The sequence below is a fragment of the Heterocephalus glaber genome, unplaced genomic scaffold (assembly GCF_053883595.1).
Source record: "Heterocephalus glaber isolate CG9 unplaced genomic scaffold, H.glaber_assembly_v1.0 deba00000331, whole genome shotgun sequence".
NCBI classification, from domain to species: Eukaryota; Metazoa; Chordata; class Mammalia; order Rodentia; family Bathyergidae; genus Heterocephalus; species Heterocephalus glaber.
This window is the reverse complement of record NW_028258142.1, coordinates 53,229,562-53,247,183: the sequence shown is the minus strand read 5'-3', so window position 1 is coordinate 53,247,183 and position 17,622 is coordinate 53,229,562. Positions and strand designations below refer to the sequence as shown.

Here is a 17,622-nt window from a genome sequence, read left to right as displayed (position 1 = left end):
TGCTTATGAACATTCAACATAAAATTTATATCAGAGAGAAGTGAGAAAATACCTGGTTGGTAATATGTTCCTGGATTTTTTCTGTAGTCACTGAAAAAGAAAGGAGAAAAATTTTACATGAAAGCATGAAAATCAACCCCAAAATGCAGTACTGATACTCTTCTGTCAAAAGCCCCGTAACAGGCATGAGCTCTATGAACAAGGATTAATATCCCACTGTGGACAGTTACAATCACTCCAATTAGGGAGGAAAAGTCAAAACCTAAATAAAACATGTTGGGCAAAGGTAACAGAAAATGGAGAAGAAATTCAATAAGGATGATAACCAGCAGCATGTATTAAACTTTGGCAGAAAAATGATAAAGAGTTGAAAAGGACTGGAGAAAAATGTGAACAGCAGCCAGCCCAAGGTCTCCAAACAATGATGACCTGTTGAGGTATCGGACTGTGGAACCTGGCTCATGGAACCCCCATGAACTAGACCAGGGGATCTGAGGGCAGATGGCAGAAGCGCTACTTTTTAAAACCTTTCTTCTACCGGAAAAGTGATGAAGACGTTGTTTCACTGTTTTGTTACAGTACTGAGGAGACTGAAGTGCAATCCAAAGATGATATCTTAAGATGGACAAAATTCAGAGTAACATATGAAAGCCAACAGAGGCAAAGAAAAGGTTACTAAAAGAGCCCTGGTCACTGTGAAAATAACCTGAAGGTGATCAGCAGCCCACACATTTTAAGTAAAAAGAAATAAAATCCTTAGTAATCATAAATAAATAACCAGCAATCTAACAGAAAAGAAAAAAGAGACTTTCGGGCACCACAGCTATCCTGTGTTTGTGAACAACTCAGTGTGTTACTTATACTTCATTAAGTATGCCCATTAAAAGATAAACTTTTAGGGCCGGGGATTTAGCTCAGCGGTTCTGCCACCTGTCTCACAAGCACAAGATCCTGAGTCCGATCCCGGGTACCAAAAAAAAAGAGAATGTTGTAGAAATGGAGTCATGTATAGTAAACAACATTTTGGGACTTGTGTTTCTTTCTTTTTTTTTTTTTTTTTGCTTTAATTCTTTTATTGCTACATTTTAGGTATACAATACGTTTACATTTATCATTGGGTGCTTGTACCTGTACGTGATGTATCTTGGTTTTTATTTTTTCCCCATTATCTGTGCACCCTTCACCTCCTCCACCCTTCCCTATTTACATAGACTTTGTTTCCATTTTTTTTCTTTTCTCATAATTTTTCCTTTCCCTTCTTTCCTTTCCCCTTTCCCTCCCACCACCCTTGCCCCTTTGGACCTTTTCTTCCTATTTCAAATTATCAATTATTCATTTTAATCATTTTCATCCTTATTTACACTTTCAGTTTCTCACACTAGAGAAACTATTTGTATTTACACATGTGTGTCCTATTTATTTCACTTAAGTGTATGGCCTCAATATGCATCCATTTAGCTATAAATGTCTCTAGTTTCTCATTCTTTATGGCTGAGTAGTATCTTTACTAAGTGCAATTCCATCAGGACTCATCCAGGGTGCTGTTCCCTTTTGTTCTGAGCGGTATTCCATGGTGTGGAGACCCCACACTGCCTTTAGCAAAGTCCAAGGATATCGGGTGGTTTCTAGGTTTTGGCTATTATGTGTGAAGCTGCTATAGACACTTGTGTATAGGTTATTATGTGAATGTAAGTCTCCATTTCTCTGAATTACATGCCCAGAGGATAACTGCTAGGTTGGATGAGAGCTGCATGTTTAGTTATTTAAAAAACTGCCAAACTTTTAAAAAAGCAATAATTAAGTGAAATATATCAGTCAATTAATCGACTAATAGGTATATGCTAAGATTTTCTAAGTATTTAAAAGCAGGTAAGGTTTCATATGGGATGCAGAAGAAGTAAGACAGCCGCGGGAGGAGTGGGCTATTTGATCTTGTCATTGTCAAGAAATGCCTGGGGCCAACCTTGGAGTTTCCAGATAATAAAAACCAATTTTCTTCATTTTGAAAAAGCCTTGCTCAATCACATACTCTTGATACGTTTTAATATTTGGATTTCTTTTGTCAGATTAAAAGCATAGCGTTTAAAGAAGAGGCAACATGGTTTGAGGGAAAACCTTTTGAATTAGATTACCAATATTCAAATATCAATTCCCCAGAGAAGTGACATTTGGGTTGTAAGCTGAAAGATGATGAGGAAGTTAACTTCACTGAGAATAGGGAGATAAGCAGGCTGGCAGAAGGAAGAGCCCATGCAAAGGCCGTGTGCAAGGAGGGAGCATGGTGGCGGGGTGGGGGGGGGCTTCAAGGCACAGGAAGAATGAAGTAAGGGGGTTGTGGTGTGAGGTGAGGCAGGGCAGGACTCAGATAGCAAGCAAGCCATGGAGACCATCTTGGGAAGACAAAGGATCGTCCCAAGAGCAATAGAAAGTCAGCCCTTATGGGGTTTTAGAGCACAGTCTGAGGGGCCTTAAAATATCATGCATAGATTTGCTTTAGAAAAACCATCTCACTCTAGTTGCCACTTGGAGTAGAGACTTAGAGACTGGATGAGGTATTAGGATGGCAGCAGCACTACGAGTCTCAGTTTTATTTTGTTAGAGACTTAGGGAAATCTGGAAGGGATGTAAGAGAAAAAATAATATTCCAATCTATCAAATAATTAGACACTAAAACTCACTGTGATAGGTAGCTAGAAAATGGCCCCAAAGCCTCATGTGTTTGGGAGGTGACAGGATCATGGAGCATCGTAGCTGACTGTTAGGAGGTGGTGTCTGATCAGTAGTGTGACCGGAGGGGTTTATATCCCTCCTCGGTGCCTCCCCCTTCACTCTGCTTCCCGGACAACAGGATGTGAGCAGCTATCCCTCTACCACACTCGTGCCCCACCATCTTGCCTTGGAGGTGGCCAGCTATGGACTGAATCCTTTACAAACTGTGAGCCAAAATAAGCCTTCCCTCCTTTAATTTGTGGGTTTCTGGTATTGTATCTTAGCAACAAGGAAGTGACCGAGACACCCACTGACCTCTAGTAAATGGACCAGATTACAGCCGGGCATCTTCTGAGAGCTCAGCCAGCCATGAGGTGTTTCACGTGAGGTCAGTTACATGGTGCTTTGGCTCGTCTGCCCAGTTGTAGCAAGAGTTCATAGTATCTACCTTTGTCCAGATTTGCTAGGGTTAATAGGAAATGAGCATGAATTTTGCAGGCAAAGATGCTAGAGGGTCATTCCAGGCGGTTGGGGGCAGAGTGAGCTGTGTCTTAGCAACAGGAATGAGGAGGGTGTGGGGGTGAATTTGGAGGAGTTCTATGTGGTTTGTACAGTGTCACCCTCATCTGTGGTATGACTTTTCACTCTTTTAGTTGCCCAGGACCAACCATGGTCTATATTAAGTGGAAAACTGCAGAAAGAAACAATTTATAAGTTTAAAATGTCTTATTACAGATGGTTGTTATAATTGTTCTATTTTATTATTGTTGTGAATCTCCTACTATGGCTAGTTATAAATGAAGCTTTACCATGAGCATGCATTTATAAGAAAAGCACAGTGTTTGTAGGGTTTGGTTCCATCCGCAGTTTCAGGCACTGGCAGAACATCTTGGAACATATGTCCTGTGGCCGGGGGCCTAGTGCAGCGTTAAACATAATCTCCAGCAGGTGGGAAGCACACGGGGTGAGGAGAGGGAGACAGCTCAGCCTTGGGAGGGTGTTGACTCAGGGTGCAACTGGGGGCCTTGTAAGCAGTGTGGGGGTCAGGCAAGGTCTTTCACAGGGGGATGTGGTGACCAAAGCTGTTGTGGAGAAAGAAGAGCTGGCCAGCAGTGCAGAGGGGGCTGAAGGGGCAGGGAGACAGGTGACAGAGAAAACGGGGCACAAGCAGTGTCCACGCAGGAAGAACGAGGGTCTGTCTGCACCCGGGCAGCCGGAGCAGGGTGGAGGGGCCCGGGGCGGCTCGAATTCTGAGCTTGGTCCTGGAGACTGACCAGAACTGAGAAGTGCAGGAGCAGGGAGCAAGGCCAGCCCTCGAAGTTTCAGCTAACGGAACGAGTGGATAAGGACACTTTCGTAGATACAGTGAGAGAAAGGATGCTGTTTAAGAAGGTACTTCGTGAGGTCAGGGCCCACAATTAAAATGACGATATCTGTAGGTTATGGAAGCTGACATGGCAACTACAGTATATATATATATTTTTTTTTCTTTATATTTTTCTGTTTTAATAAAATGCAGCAATGAATAATGACCTCCAGATGTCCACATCCCAATGACTGCAACCTGGGATTATGATACCTTACATGACCCAGCGACTGTGTAGATATGATTACATTAAAAATCTGGAGATGGGAAGATTATCTGGCTGTATGCAGTGTCATCACAGAGGTCTTTCCTTACAACAGCTGGCAGGAGAGTCAGAGGCGGCGGCGGGGGGGGGGTGTGTTCCTGAGATGAGAGAGGCAGAGGACAGAGTGGAGTGGTGCGGCAAGGCTGCCCTAGGAAACCCAGAAATGGGGAAATGGGGTTCCCCTAGGCCCTTCCTTGAAAATGCTGCCTGGCAGATATCTTAAATTTAACCTAGTCAGACCCACCTGTACTAGGAACTCCAGACTATAAGATAAATTTGTGTTGTTTTAAGCCACCAAATTAGTGGCATAGTCAGCTCCCTGTATCTGGAGGTTTTTTTCTGCAGATTCTATCTATCTATCTATCTATCTATCTATCTATCTATCTATCTATCTACCTACCTACCTACCTACCTACCTATCATGTATCTATTGACAGGGTCTTGTTGTGGCCTCAAATTTGCGATGCTTCTGCCTCAGCCTCCCAGAGTTCTGGGATTACAGGGTTATGTAACCATGCTGTGAATGGATAAAACATAGTTTAAAACATTTCATCTGTCCTGAAAATATAGAGACTTTTCCTTTGCCATTATGTCCTGAACAATACAGTATGACGACTTACACATAGCAATGACATTGTATCAGGGATTATAAGAAATCTACAGACGATTTAAAGTATACAGGAGGATGTGTGCAGGTTATAAACAAATAGTACACCATTTTATATGAGGGATTAAGCATCCAAGGAGTTTGGTATTTAAGAAGGTTCCTGGAACAATCCCCGTGGAAACCGAGGGACAATTGTAATTTCTTACAGCAGCAATAGAAAGCTACTAAATAAGTTCTTATGCTCTGTTTTGGCCATTCTTCAGGGCCAGGGAGGAAAGCACAAGGCTACCTTGAGTAAGGTGCTTGGCATCCATTATGCCCTTGGGACAACCTTGTGAAGTAGAGACCATTATCCCTGTCTTTTAGATTAGATGACCAGGTCTCAGATAATTTATAAGGCCAAATTACATGGTCTGCCAGTGAAAGAACCCACAGCACTCTACAGAGCATAGATACTTTTAACACAGAAACAGCTGATCTTTAGGACAAAACTAATCTTGTCTGTCTCTCATTTGGGTCTTTTTTCAGTTTTGGGTGAGATGAAGACTAGAAGGGAGCAAAATAAAGACACTTGGTAAGGGGCTGAAATGCGGACTAAGTGGAGCATAGAAGCAGTGACCCCAGGACTCTTACATTTCAATTGCATTGTCCTTCCGAACTGGAGCAGAAGAAGCTGCTGGGGGAAGCAGTGGACAGGGTTGGCTCAGCTCAGGATGAAGGTGGTGCTGAGACCTAGTTGTCCATTCGAGAGTTTCAGGGCTGTATGTGGTACAAATGCCCCCAACTGGCTCTCACTGGCATTTGAGGGGACTCTTTGTCTAAGATTTATAATTCTAGGAGAATGGCATCTAATTCTCTAAACTCCGCAGTGAGACTCATGAATCCCTCCCATTGTGAGAAGTTTGATTAATGATCTCAAACTGAAACTCCAGGGGACGTTCTTTTGCCACCCAAACAGTTTAAAACAGTGGTTCTTAACCTCTTTCAGGGAACAGGCCCTTTTAGGGATCTCAGAGCAGCTATGAATCTGCTCCTCAGAAAAAAGACACCACACAGCAAAATAGGGCAGTGACCAGCCACAGATCTAAAGAACCTGCAGAATTGAAGCTATTTTGAGTGACAGCCCTGAGGATGTGGAAGAATTTCTCAGAACCCAGCTCCTCTGGAAAATTTTCTGGGCTCTCAAAACTAGACTCTAACCATTTATTCTAATTTTAAGAACTTAAAGTATGCGTTCAGTTTCTTATAGTATAGTATATTCATTCTAAAAAATATAGTGTCTTCACTATGTTAGATACCTAAATTCTGGTTATGCAAAGATGAATACAGTGGGGTACTCACACTCACAAAAGTTGGCGCAAGAGGGAGAGAGATACAGAGAGCTAAATTGAAATGCCCCCTCAGAGGGGTTTTCATAGAGGTGTGAATGACATACTGTGAGGAGACAGAGAAGGACCAATCTATGTAACTCATTTTGGGAGACAGATAGATTTCCAGTAGGTGTGCCCACTATTCTACTTTCATTTAACTTATGCAGAAATATGTTATCAATAATTCAGGTCCACAGTTTTAGTTGATTTCTTAGCATTCCTTTATTTAAAGTTTATAAAATCATGTTTATTTCTTTGATCAAAAGTTGTCCCTGTAATACAGGGGTCTTCTGTTTTTATTTTTGCATGGTTACACACAGTCTGAATGAGTAGCTTGCAATCCAAGGCAGTTTTATGTTTTGCTCTTCAAAATGGTGTTGCTGTACACACTGAGAAAGAAATTATACTAATGAAAACAAAATCAGGTATCATCTGCAGTACCACAGGCTAAAGGCAGTTCCCAGCCAGAAGTTTTCTCACTTCTTGCTTAAAAAGGGGGATAGCATTTCTTTTTAAAGACAGAGTTTAGAATTTTTTTTTTTTTTTGTACTGGGGATTGAACTTGAGTCCTTGCGCTTGCAGGGCAGGAAGCGGAACCACTGAGCTAAATCCCTGGCCCCTTAGAATATGTTTTGTATCTTTGGATAGGTACATTCAAGCACATGATTAATAATACAGTGAAGACAATAAATTAGACATGCATGCAGAGAAGACATAAAAATCACAAGAAAATCAGACTTTCAAAAATGGATCGAATTTGGGAAGAATCCTGCAAATGATTGGTCTGACTACAGGGGAGGTTTTGGAGGGAAATGGTATTGCCTAGATAGGTTTGGATGACCTGAAAACCATTCAGTTTCTTTATGTTTGAGGCAGTAGACAGTTTGTCAACCATTATGGCTTTTTTAGCAGAAGTGGGTTGTGAAGGAAAATTAATATGGTGAACTGATGGTACAGAGTAGTGAGAGAAATTGCAGAATAAATAGGGGTCTTGGGTGAGGTGAATGAACAAAGATAATTACTTGGGGCTTAGACTAGGGAGGTAGAAATGGGAAGGAACATAAAGAGATAAACCAGAGAAAGTATGTGGAAGAAATATTTGAGAGTAATTGGTAACAAACGAATAGAAGGAATAAAGATCAGAAAGAGTCATATCTGATGTAATTGATTCACTTGCTCAACACATACCATTGAGCAGATACCATGTGTCATATATGGGTACTGAGCTCTGGGAACTCAGCTATGAACAAGATCATTGCTGCCAAACAGCTTGCTCCATGCTCCCAAAGAGCCTGTTGGCCCTATTCCCTCTTCTACAACATGCTGTACTTCTGTATTATTACATACTTTTAGCATGAGCCTTTCTGTAGGTATGCTCAAAATTGTTTTAAAGGTGCCACATATGAAGTCTTGAAACAGGAGAAGGGAAAGGGGGTGAAACTGTGAATCTATTCCTCTGTTCTTGGAGCAAAATGCCTATTATTTACTTATGTATGTAGAGCAATTTGATACTCTATAACTACAGAATGCTGGAGTATCCCTCTCCTCTTCATCAGGGGTAATTTAGGAAGGAATATGAGAATCTGATGAAAAGGACCAATATGGTGATCTCACAGGATAGATCTGGTAATTCAATGAACAAAACCCCAAGAACATTGCAAAGGGGCACAGAGCTGCAGCCATTACTTATGACAAGACGTGGAAACCGATGGGCCAATGACGTTGGAGAGGGGAAGGCAGAGAAGTAATGGATAGAAGGGACAATATCTCAGTGTCTTCATAATACACAGGTTGAATATCCCTCAAATGAAATAGTTGGTACCAGTGGCATTTTGGATTTCAGGGTTGTTTTTTTTAGAAAAATTTGGAATATTTGCATATTCATAATGAGATATCTTGGAGCTAGTACCCAAGTCTAAACACAAAATTTATTTATCTTTCATAAACACATACACATAGCCTGAAGGTAATTTCAAGCAACAGTTAAAAAAAATGTTGTGCATGAAACAAAGTTTCATCGTGTGGGATTTTCCACTAGTAGTGTCATGTCTGTGCTCAAAAAGTTTCTGAAGTTGGAGCATTTAAGCTTCAGACTTTTGGATTTGGGATACTTGCTCTGTATCCACAATTTGTGTCATTCTGGCCATAGCCACTACCAACATGAGCTCACCAGTGTATTTTCCTGCATGATGATGGTAGGGTCTTCCTGCTTTCACAGAGGGTCTCTGCAAGCCTCTCACACATCTCACACATCCTGCACCATGTGCTCCTTGCCTGCTCTCCTGCCTTGCCCTTCTGTGTACTCCTCCTCCTTTCCTCTCCTCCAAGGTTTTATGGTCATTTTTAGTACTTTCTGGTGTCTGGTCCTTTGTACACACAAAGTTGTCTCTCCAACTTTGCAGGACTGGTGTGTGAGTGTGTGTGTGTGTGTGTATGTATGAGTGTGAGTGTGAGTGTAGAGGTCAGTTTAATATTAAGACCTCAGGGCTTTCTTCCCTTGTCACACTATCTGCTGTGATTCTTCTTTTTTGTTCTTTCGGTACTGTGGATTGAACTTGGGACCTTGCACTTTTGAGGCAGTGGGCAGCACCACTGAGCTAAATCCCCAGCTCTCTTGTGATTCTTGACTTAACCCACTAGTGTGTGTGTGTGTGTGTGTGTGTGTGTGTGTTACTTCTTTGCTTGTCTTCTGTTCTGTAGTGTAAGCTCCTTGGAGTCAGGTACTACTATCCATTTTATTATTATATCTGCAGAACTCAGCCAGTCCTGGCATCTCCTAGGTGTTCAGTACATATTTATGGAAAGATTATCAGTATTTTCAGTGGGTGTAGCCTTATTTTAGCCTCCAACATGCTGAAGGCAGCTGTTTCTGAGCTTGGATCCTTCATGAAAGAGAAAATGGGTTAAAAAATTATTAGATGACCCACATTAGGGTCTGAAGTTGACTTCCACTGAATTCCAGTCTATACTAAATACTTTGTTCTGTGATAGTAATCCTTTTTGGTACTAATTTCCAACTAATTTTTAAAGAATTTTTAAGTATTCTAGTAACAAGGACAATAATTCTCTTTCTTTCCTATATTATACAGCATCTTTAGTATCATTAGCTCTGCATTAAGAACACAGTAAGTATTCTGAATTCTGGGACTGAAGGAAAAGACTAAAAGTTAATTCTAGATAACTTAGAGGATCATTGCTCGTAATATTTCCCAAGATAGAAATATTACAAATTATCCTTTTAGCTTAAATGTACCCGTATTTCTACCATTTTCTTTGCCTGAACTCCAATTTACAAGAACAAAATTTTCACGGTGGGGTCACCGTGAACACAGAAGCTTCGTTTGGACTGCAGTCCCCGTGAGCAGAAAGCCTTGGGTGGAGGCAGGCTGGGCCCGAGGGCCTGAGTGATGGGTGGGAGCCACAGACACAAAGCAGCCTGTCTGGCTGGGGACAGTGTGGGTATGAGCTTCCTTGGCGAAGGCTCAGGGTCAGGGGAGCATTCAGGGCACCTGTCCAGATAAGGAAGGGGCAAGTGACTCTGGGTGATGAGTGGCAGAGACATGTCCACACTTTGAAGGGCTTCGCTCACCAGGTCGTGTGCAACTCAGGCAGCAGGGTAAGGGCCCCACTGCGGGGGACTGAACACAAAAGAAGGGCTGATGGAAAAGTTAACAGGATTGTCTTCCAATGACTGGAATCAGCCAGCAAGTAGGTAATTAGGGGGACAGGGAGCCAGACAGTTCATTTTTGGGAGTTATAGCTATTTGAATATGAGAAAAATCACCTTTTCCTCTGAGCTATTAAAACTCTAAAAATTAAAATGTGTAATTTTAATATTATTTGGGGGCCATGGTGGTTGTGATTGCTGCTAATTATAATGTTTTTCTCTGGCTTATGGATCGTCACAGACTGGTAGAGATGTAAATGTTCTTTGGTCTATGCAAGAAAAAAGGAGGGAATTCCACTTAAGGAAAACCTAAATTATTCCCAAATTTATTCAAATCATATTTGAAAAAGAGAAGCGGAATGTAAGGGGATGAATTTTAACTGTGTAAGCTTTTACTAGTAAAAGATTAAGGAGTATGTGGTTTAGCATCTTTTAATTATTTTTTTTTCTAGCATCTTGAATATACAATGTTTGAAATCTCTGGTTGGATCAACATTATTTTGCTCAGAGGTTTGTGGACTTTGCATACTGATTCTTTCCTGTTTGCAAGTACATTTGGTTTTAGGCTATTTTTATTCACTTTAAAGGAATTTTAATAACTTTCTGTTGACAGCATGGACAGCTGGTCTTGAGAATTAAAGAAAATTCACTTGCTGACTGAGGAAGGAAGTGACATCAATGAGCTTCTAAAGTCAGCCCAAAGGGGGAAATGGGCTTGTGAGAGAGTAGCCTTTCATTGCTTTGTATTTATCGAGCAATGCCTTGAGATGCAAATTGCTGTATCAATCAAACCTATGGTGCCTACCTCCAACCAACGCAGCGCAAACTGAAGGAACAATGCCCTGAAACACTGAGCAGAAAACAGATGAGGGGTGCAGGAACCCAGGAGCAAAGTGAATTACAGGCTCTCAGAATGCTCTCACTGAGCCTATACTTCATTCTCTGTCAAGCCTCAGTTTCTTTGACTAGAAAATGAGTTTGATGTAAGCTGTTGGTTGAAGTCAGTCTGTATCTCTGACAGATGACTAAGAAGACTGTGTACTTATATATATAGTGTAGACATGTTATCTTGCAGCTTTCGTCCTAAAGAGAGCTATCAATTGCTTTTTATCCCCTACTGAGAGCCACCTAGAAGCAGGGATTTTAGGTGTCATATGTAGCTACTACTTTGCGCTCTTGTTTTTAGAAATCTGTATTCATTGTTTATACATCTACTGCTGAAAAAGTGAAGCATCACATCTGGACGCTGAGTAATAACAATCAGAGTGTTACCAATTATCTTCATCACTGCAATGAATGACATAATTCTCACCACAATCAGCGAATTTCCCTTTGCAGTTGCTGTTGTCTATTTTTCAAAGACAGTTGTGGTGCAAGTAGGTTGTGTGTGTGTGCGTATGAGTTGTGCTGTGTGAGCAGGTGCGTCTGAGTATATACTCACGCGCACCTGTGTGAGGGAGAGGCAGAAAAGTACCTTGGTACATTTTACAGTTATAAGCTGAGAAATTAAGTTGCTGATTATTTCTTACTCTGTTTCAAACCATGTGAAAGTGGCAACAGTAATGGTTCCATACAGTGATGGGTCAGTTAAAAATAACTGAGAGTTTGAGGAAAAAAATCTAGAATCACAGGAATTAGTGCAGCCCAAGAAATAGAGGCCCTGATGCTAGCTCTGTTTCCTTGTCTATAAACGTACTGGGGGCATTCAAGACAATTTTCAAACTTTTATAAACTTAAATATACAACTTGAATCAATTAAACATACTGGTTAAGTAAAGAAAGGTGTAGAGAAACTCTCACCTGCCTTCATTTTGAGGCCAAAGGCTTTTCAGATCTCCTTCCCCAATTGGAGATCTCTTTGCCTTTAGAAAAACTCATTTGTTTGATGCTACAATGGTATTTTAATGAGCATCTATTCTGGACAAAGTAATATGCTAAGTGCTCTGGATTTATAGGAATAAAGTAGAGGAAACAAAATGAGCTCCCTTTCAGTCCCACAAATAGCAACATCAAATCATAGAGCTTTCGGATATTTAGAGTAGACTGTCCATTTAGTTGGAGATGAAAAGTATTTAAACCTTGATAGAGTGGAAGTGGTGATGGAGTCACTTTCAGACTTTTTTACTCTTCACTGTGCCACTATCGGTTATGAGGCAGATTACTCCACAGTTTGGGTTTCTGCTTTAGTGCATAATGACAGGTTGTAAATACTAAATTTGCTATAACTCTTTAAGTTGTTTGACTATATAAAGAATAAGAGAGCTTAAATTTTCCAAATGATTGACACAAATCAAAAAGAGAGAAGTGGTTATGTTTTGGGAAGATACTGGGCGCCTTGATGGAGCAGACAGGATCTGACCTGAGTAGGATGTTAGAAGAAGCAGATGAGGGCAGCAGGCTTTCAGCAGCAGGATAAGCTTGAGGAGAAACACAGCTAGCAAATACCGGCATAAGGAGCAGTATGTAGCTCAGCTTGACAGAAGTGTAAGCTGCCTATTAAAAATTAATAAGAGACAAGGTAAAAAGTACATGATGGACTAATGTCGTGGAAGATCCTTAAACATAAGGAATAACTTTTGACATATATTTGCCAAGGGGGCCCTTGTACCAAGGGCTGATCAGACCCTTGGATACTTGTGAGGGGGGAGCAACAGGGAATAAAGAAAGACAGAGACAATATTCATTGTACAAGGGGACTGGGAGGAGCCTGTCTCTAGTGGACAGGCTCAGCAACCTCCAAGGTCGATCCAATTTTATTAGCAAGCAAAAAGCACAGGGGTAGGGGTAGTATACCTTTCATGAAACAGCAAGGTCAGTAAAGGCATAACTAGTAAGTGGGGAAGAGGTTTTTCCCTATACCTGGATGCCTGAATTCTTTATATTGTCTTCAGCAGATGTCATCTTGCCTTGGGAGTGCTGTGTTTGTGAGTTTTCTACACACAGCCAGGAAGCCTGTGGTTTTCAATTAACTTCTCTGTTCCTAAAGAAAGTTACATCAGCCTCAGACCCTATAGGACCTAAGTGATGTAGCCTGGTCCCCAACACCCTTGAAGACTTTTGAGCCAGTAAGTGATCAAAATGGTGTTTTAGGAAGGGATTAACCCAAAAGTGCAAAGTTTGAGGATGAGGATTCTGTTAAGTAAATGTATGTGAGACATACTGTGTGAGTAGGACACATTAGCAGAGGGGTAGTCAGAGGGAAGAAAGGAATCAAAGATGGCCAAGATTGTAAGCTTGATTCCTTGGGAGAAGATATTCTTTTTCCCCCTGTCTTCTGCAGTGCCAGGGATTGAATGCAAGTCCTTGCACATAGTAGGCAAATACTCTGTCACTGAACTATATCCCTATCTCTTTAAATTTTCGGAGGACAGGCGTGTGTTGCCCAGGCTGTCTCAGAGATATGATCTTTCTGCCTCAGCTTCCCAAGTAGCTGGGATCGCAGGCATATGGCACCATGCCTGGCTGGAGAAGATACTCTAATGTCAAGGTGGAAGCAAGGCAATACCCAAATTTAAAGAGTAATTTTGGTAAGTAATGGTGGAATGAGTTGATGAGGTCACTTCAGCATTTGTAAAAATTAAAGTACCAGGAAGACACCATGGAGGAAGCAGAACTAGAGCCCAGGAATGGGCCGGAGATGAAAACCAGACAATCTTCTGCACAGCGTTGATGGGAGACTATAGGAAGGCTCTTAAGTTGAGGTAAAAAGAGGGGAAAAATACCAAGATCAAACACTGAGAAGCAGTTGTATTTTATTGATATTTGAATAATCTTATGACTGCTTAGATCACAAAATGTAAAGTTTACCTGTCCAAAGTGAATAAGAATAGACCCCATCTTGAAGCTACTGTACAGATTTACTATAAGCAACCAACATACTTGAAGTTAATTTGGGGAGCATAAATTTTCACTAGCTGTGGAGTTAAAAGGCTATGGCAAAGTTTACCAGAAGAAAATTAGGCCAAGCTCCTTGCTTACAAACTTGAGGCTGATGGAAGTTTGGAGCTGACTTAAGAACACCAACTAAAGTAAGGGCAAAGCTGAGAGTAGAATGCAGACTCAGATATGACCAAGGATGGAGCCAAGCAATCAGAATGTCTGCTGTGAGCCCGTTTCCCTACTCTTGTCTAGGTGGCCTTCAGCAAGTCACAGTCTCTCTGAGCTTCCTCGTCTGTAAATAAAGCTAACAGCTTTGCTGATTGGTTTTGAAAATTCAATAAGTTCACCTATGTAAAGGGCATAGCACCTGGCTTCCTTGATGGCATTACTGTGTTTCACGGTCCCTCATATCCCAGACTGCCTTTATTTGCAGTAATAAAACCAGCTAGTCTAGAAGCCAGATGGAAGCTGTTTTCAAATAGAGTTAAGAAGAATAACAAAAGATTTCAAGATAGCAATGTATGTTATTCTGGAATGGCCAGGAAGTATGGAAAAGAACTAGAAATAATATGTATTTCTGATTAAATATTTTTTAAATAAGGAAAAACATTAGTGAAATTTATTAGCTTAGCTGAATAAATAACAATCAGAATGCTCGGAATCCCCTTTTTATCTGAAGGTAGGCAGGCACACACATTAATCCAAATGCTGTCCCTGATTGCCTTTCCCCAGACAGCCAAGCAGCACAGGAAAAAGAGAGAATGCGGCTGCTCTCACCCCGGGGCGAACCAGCTGAGGGACAGCTGGGACTTCAGGCCAGGTGGAGCCCTGGGGCCAGTGCCTCTCAAGGGAACCAGTTTTCATTCTCACACAAAGCGTACCTCAGGAAGACAGTGTGTGGAGTTTTCTGTTTTTTATACTTCCTAGAGTAAATTATGATACGGAACTCATGTTTTAGCATGAAATTCACTTTCTTTCCTTTAACTCCATTAGACTCTCCCAAGCTGCCATTATCAGCTCCTTATGAAGTTTGCAGGGCAGAGGTGCTCTCAGCTTCCTGTGATCCCTGGTGATGGCTCAGAGCCTTAGGTACAACAAGGAGACTGTAAATCGTGCAACCAATCAGTGGTGGCTACCAGATATCATGACCCTTATTATAACAGGATCTATATACTTAGCAAAGTCCTTTCTACATCCTCTCTCTTAGAAGTGGTGAGAAATTCTAGTTTAAAAAAATTCAAATTGATTTTTGAAATGGAATGCCACCTTTTCCCCTACAAATTCAAGTCTCCACCCCCACCCCCTCAAAGGGAAAACAAAAACTCAGCCAAGGCTGTTTTTCTCCTCAACTAAATTTTAAAGCACTCGGGACTACATCTGATAAATAAGGATGTTTTTTCAGTTATCTCTGTTTCACCTACTTAAGGCTAGAACTAGCTGGAAGGATTGTTCATGCTGTGATTGTTGGTCAATCTCAGCTCCTTTACCATGATAGACACAATATAAATTCACCTCCAGAGACGTTGTATGGATAGTACAGATTAAGATTCTGTATGGGCTGTGTCATTCTCAGTGGTCCCTCTGTAGTATCAGTGGGTGAGCCTGAGGCACACTGTGGGCCTGTAGTTCAAGCGGCAGAGACCAAACATAAATAGGCAGCTCTTTGGCCACTATTTTCTCAGTACCATCCTATTAGATTTCCCTATACTATCCTGATAGCACAAGGCAGACTCACGCTTTGGTACATTCATATAACTCCACTGCTTTTTTGGGTATATTTTTGGACATTTGGGGGTACTTTTATATTTTGTTTGCTTGTTTTACATTTCAGAAGTCTTATATACATGTAGTTCTAATTCTCTTTGGGAGTGGCAGTAGGATGGCTTTGTGCAGGTGAGGGAATGTTGTTAAGATCAATTTTGTGATGGGAATCTATGAATTGTTTTAGCAATTTTTTTAAACATTCCCCAAAGGGTCAACATAACACAGCTGAATGTGATCTATGGTTGTACCACAGAGAATACTTCATAAATTAGCTTATTTGTTTTACACCATTAAATTAGGGGAAAACATTTAATACTCATCAGAATAAAAATTGATTATAAGCTTATTGCTTTTTGTAAAGAGTGTTTCTTTGAAATTCATTATTATTATTATTATTATTTTACTTTGCAGTAAATGTGTTACAATAGTTCTAGGATAATTTTCTATTTTTTTTTTTTACTTCTATTTGGAAAATATATACCTCTGGTTAAATTTGGTTGTTATGAAAGTAATAACTTGATTAAATGATGTAAATCTATGAACCTATAAACCATTTTATATATGAATTGTTATACGGTTTTCCATTTAAAAATTTTCCATTCTTCCTCTTTTTCATCCTCTAAAGAATATTGAAGATAATTTAGAGTTTTATGGTACAAGCAAATGATACTAATCTGCTAGGATACTAATCTGATGCTTATCTCACTGTAATTCTCACATCTAAACACACTCAAGTAGTATAAATAAGAATTTAAAATGGTAATTTATCTTCTCTTGCTGGCTTCCTCTATCCATCTTTCTCTCTTAACTAAGTTACAGTCAATAAATTTTGGTAGTTTGAACCACTAATCACAATCTTATACAAGTAGAAAATCCTTTCTCCCTGACTTTGATTAAATTCACTACTTATACAGAGTTTTGTTTTTCTTCTGTTAGGAATTATTTGCTGAACAGAAACTAGTCATGATAGCATGATGCTGGTTTTTCATTCAAATAACTAGATACATCCATTCTATTCCTCTGTAATTATACTGACCCTCAGAAGGGCCCATTTCATGAAATAGTTTATGAATCTCTTTTCCTCTTTTTCTTTTCTTCTTTTCCCTTTCCTTCTCTTCCTTCCTTTCTCTTTCTTTTTTTCTTTCCTACCTTCCTCCCACCCTCCTTTCCTCCTTTCTTTCCTTTCCACCATTCTTCCTTCTTTTTACTGTGCTAGAGAGCAAACCCAGGGCTTTGCAAGCACTCTACCACTGAGCTGTATCCTTGGTCCCTCATTTTTCATTTTAAATCATGACCTAAGGTTTCTTTCATACACACCAGCATGCATATGATATCTAGATCAGTTTTATTAATTAGATAATAGTGATGATAAAAAGTTAATTCAGTGCTTCACTCCAAGCATTGTAGAACTTAGACAGCTACAAAAATCTCTTTGTAACAGTTGTGTTTGATTTGATTTTCAGGACTATGTTGGAGGGAGAGAATTAAGTAGAAGATCACAGCAGTGCTCTTGAGGAGAGGGCAGACGGTCCTGGGAAAGAGCGACTGGTGTTATGATGTAGAAGGACACTCATCCAGAAATGTACAGGATGTAAAACTGGCTACTGGATGTGTAAGTGAAAGGGAGAAATCAGAACAACTAGCAGGTTGGCGGTATAATGGCTCCTTGGATAATGGCGCCATCCGAGGAGCAGTTTTAAAGGATAAAAGAATGAGTTCTATTATGTACACGGTGTCAATACCCAGAGCACACCTGAAGATGGAAATAATGGGCGGGCAGATGGATACATGATTCTGAAATTCCAGGAAGGCATGTGAACTACAAATGTAGGCACAGACATGATGGAAGTACTGAGGTTAATTGACATGGAACATGAATAACACTACTCAGGGAGAATGGATGACATGAGCAGACATCAAAGTGAGGTGTGATCAGAAGAGACAAGACAAAGAGAATGGCCAGAAAAGTATAAGAAATTTAATGAAAGATTATCT

General features: G+C 40.5%; 1 protein-coding gene across 3 annotated transcripts in view; it reads right to left on the bottom strand.

Annotated features, from left to right (window-relative positions):
• Positions 1–17,622, bottom strand: part of Chst9 (carbohydrate sulfotransferase 9) — a 259,739-nt gene that overhangs the window by 36,079 nt on the left and 206,038 nt on the right. For all 3 annotated transcript variants that reach the window (XM_021265127.2, XM_013075285.3, XM_087193867.1), the window contains one exon: positions 53–90. In XM_021265127.2, the coding sequence (XP_021120786.2) occupies positions 53–90 (38 nt within the window). The remainder of the gene's footprint in view (positions 1–52; positions 91–17,622) is intronic.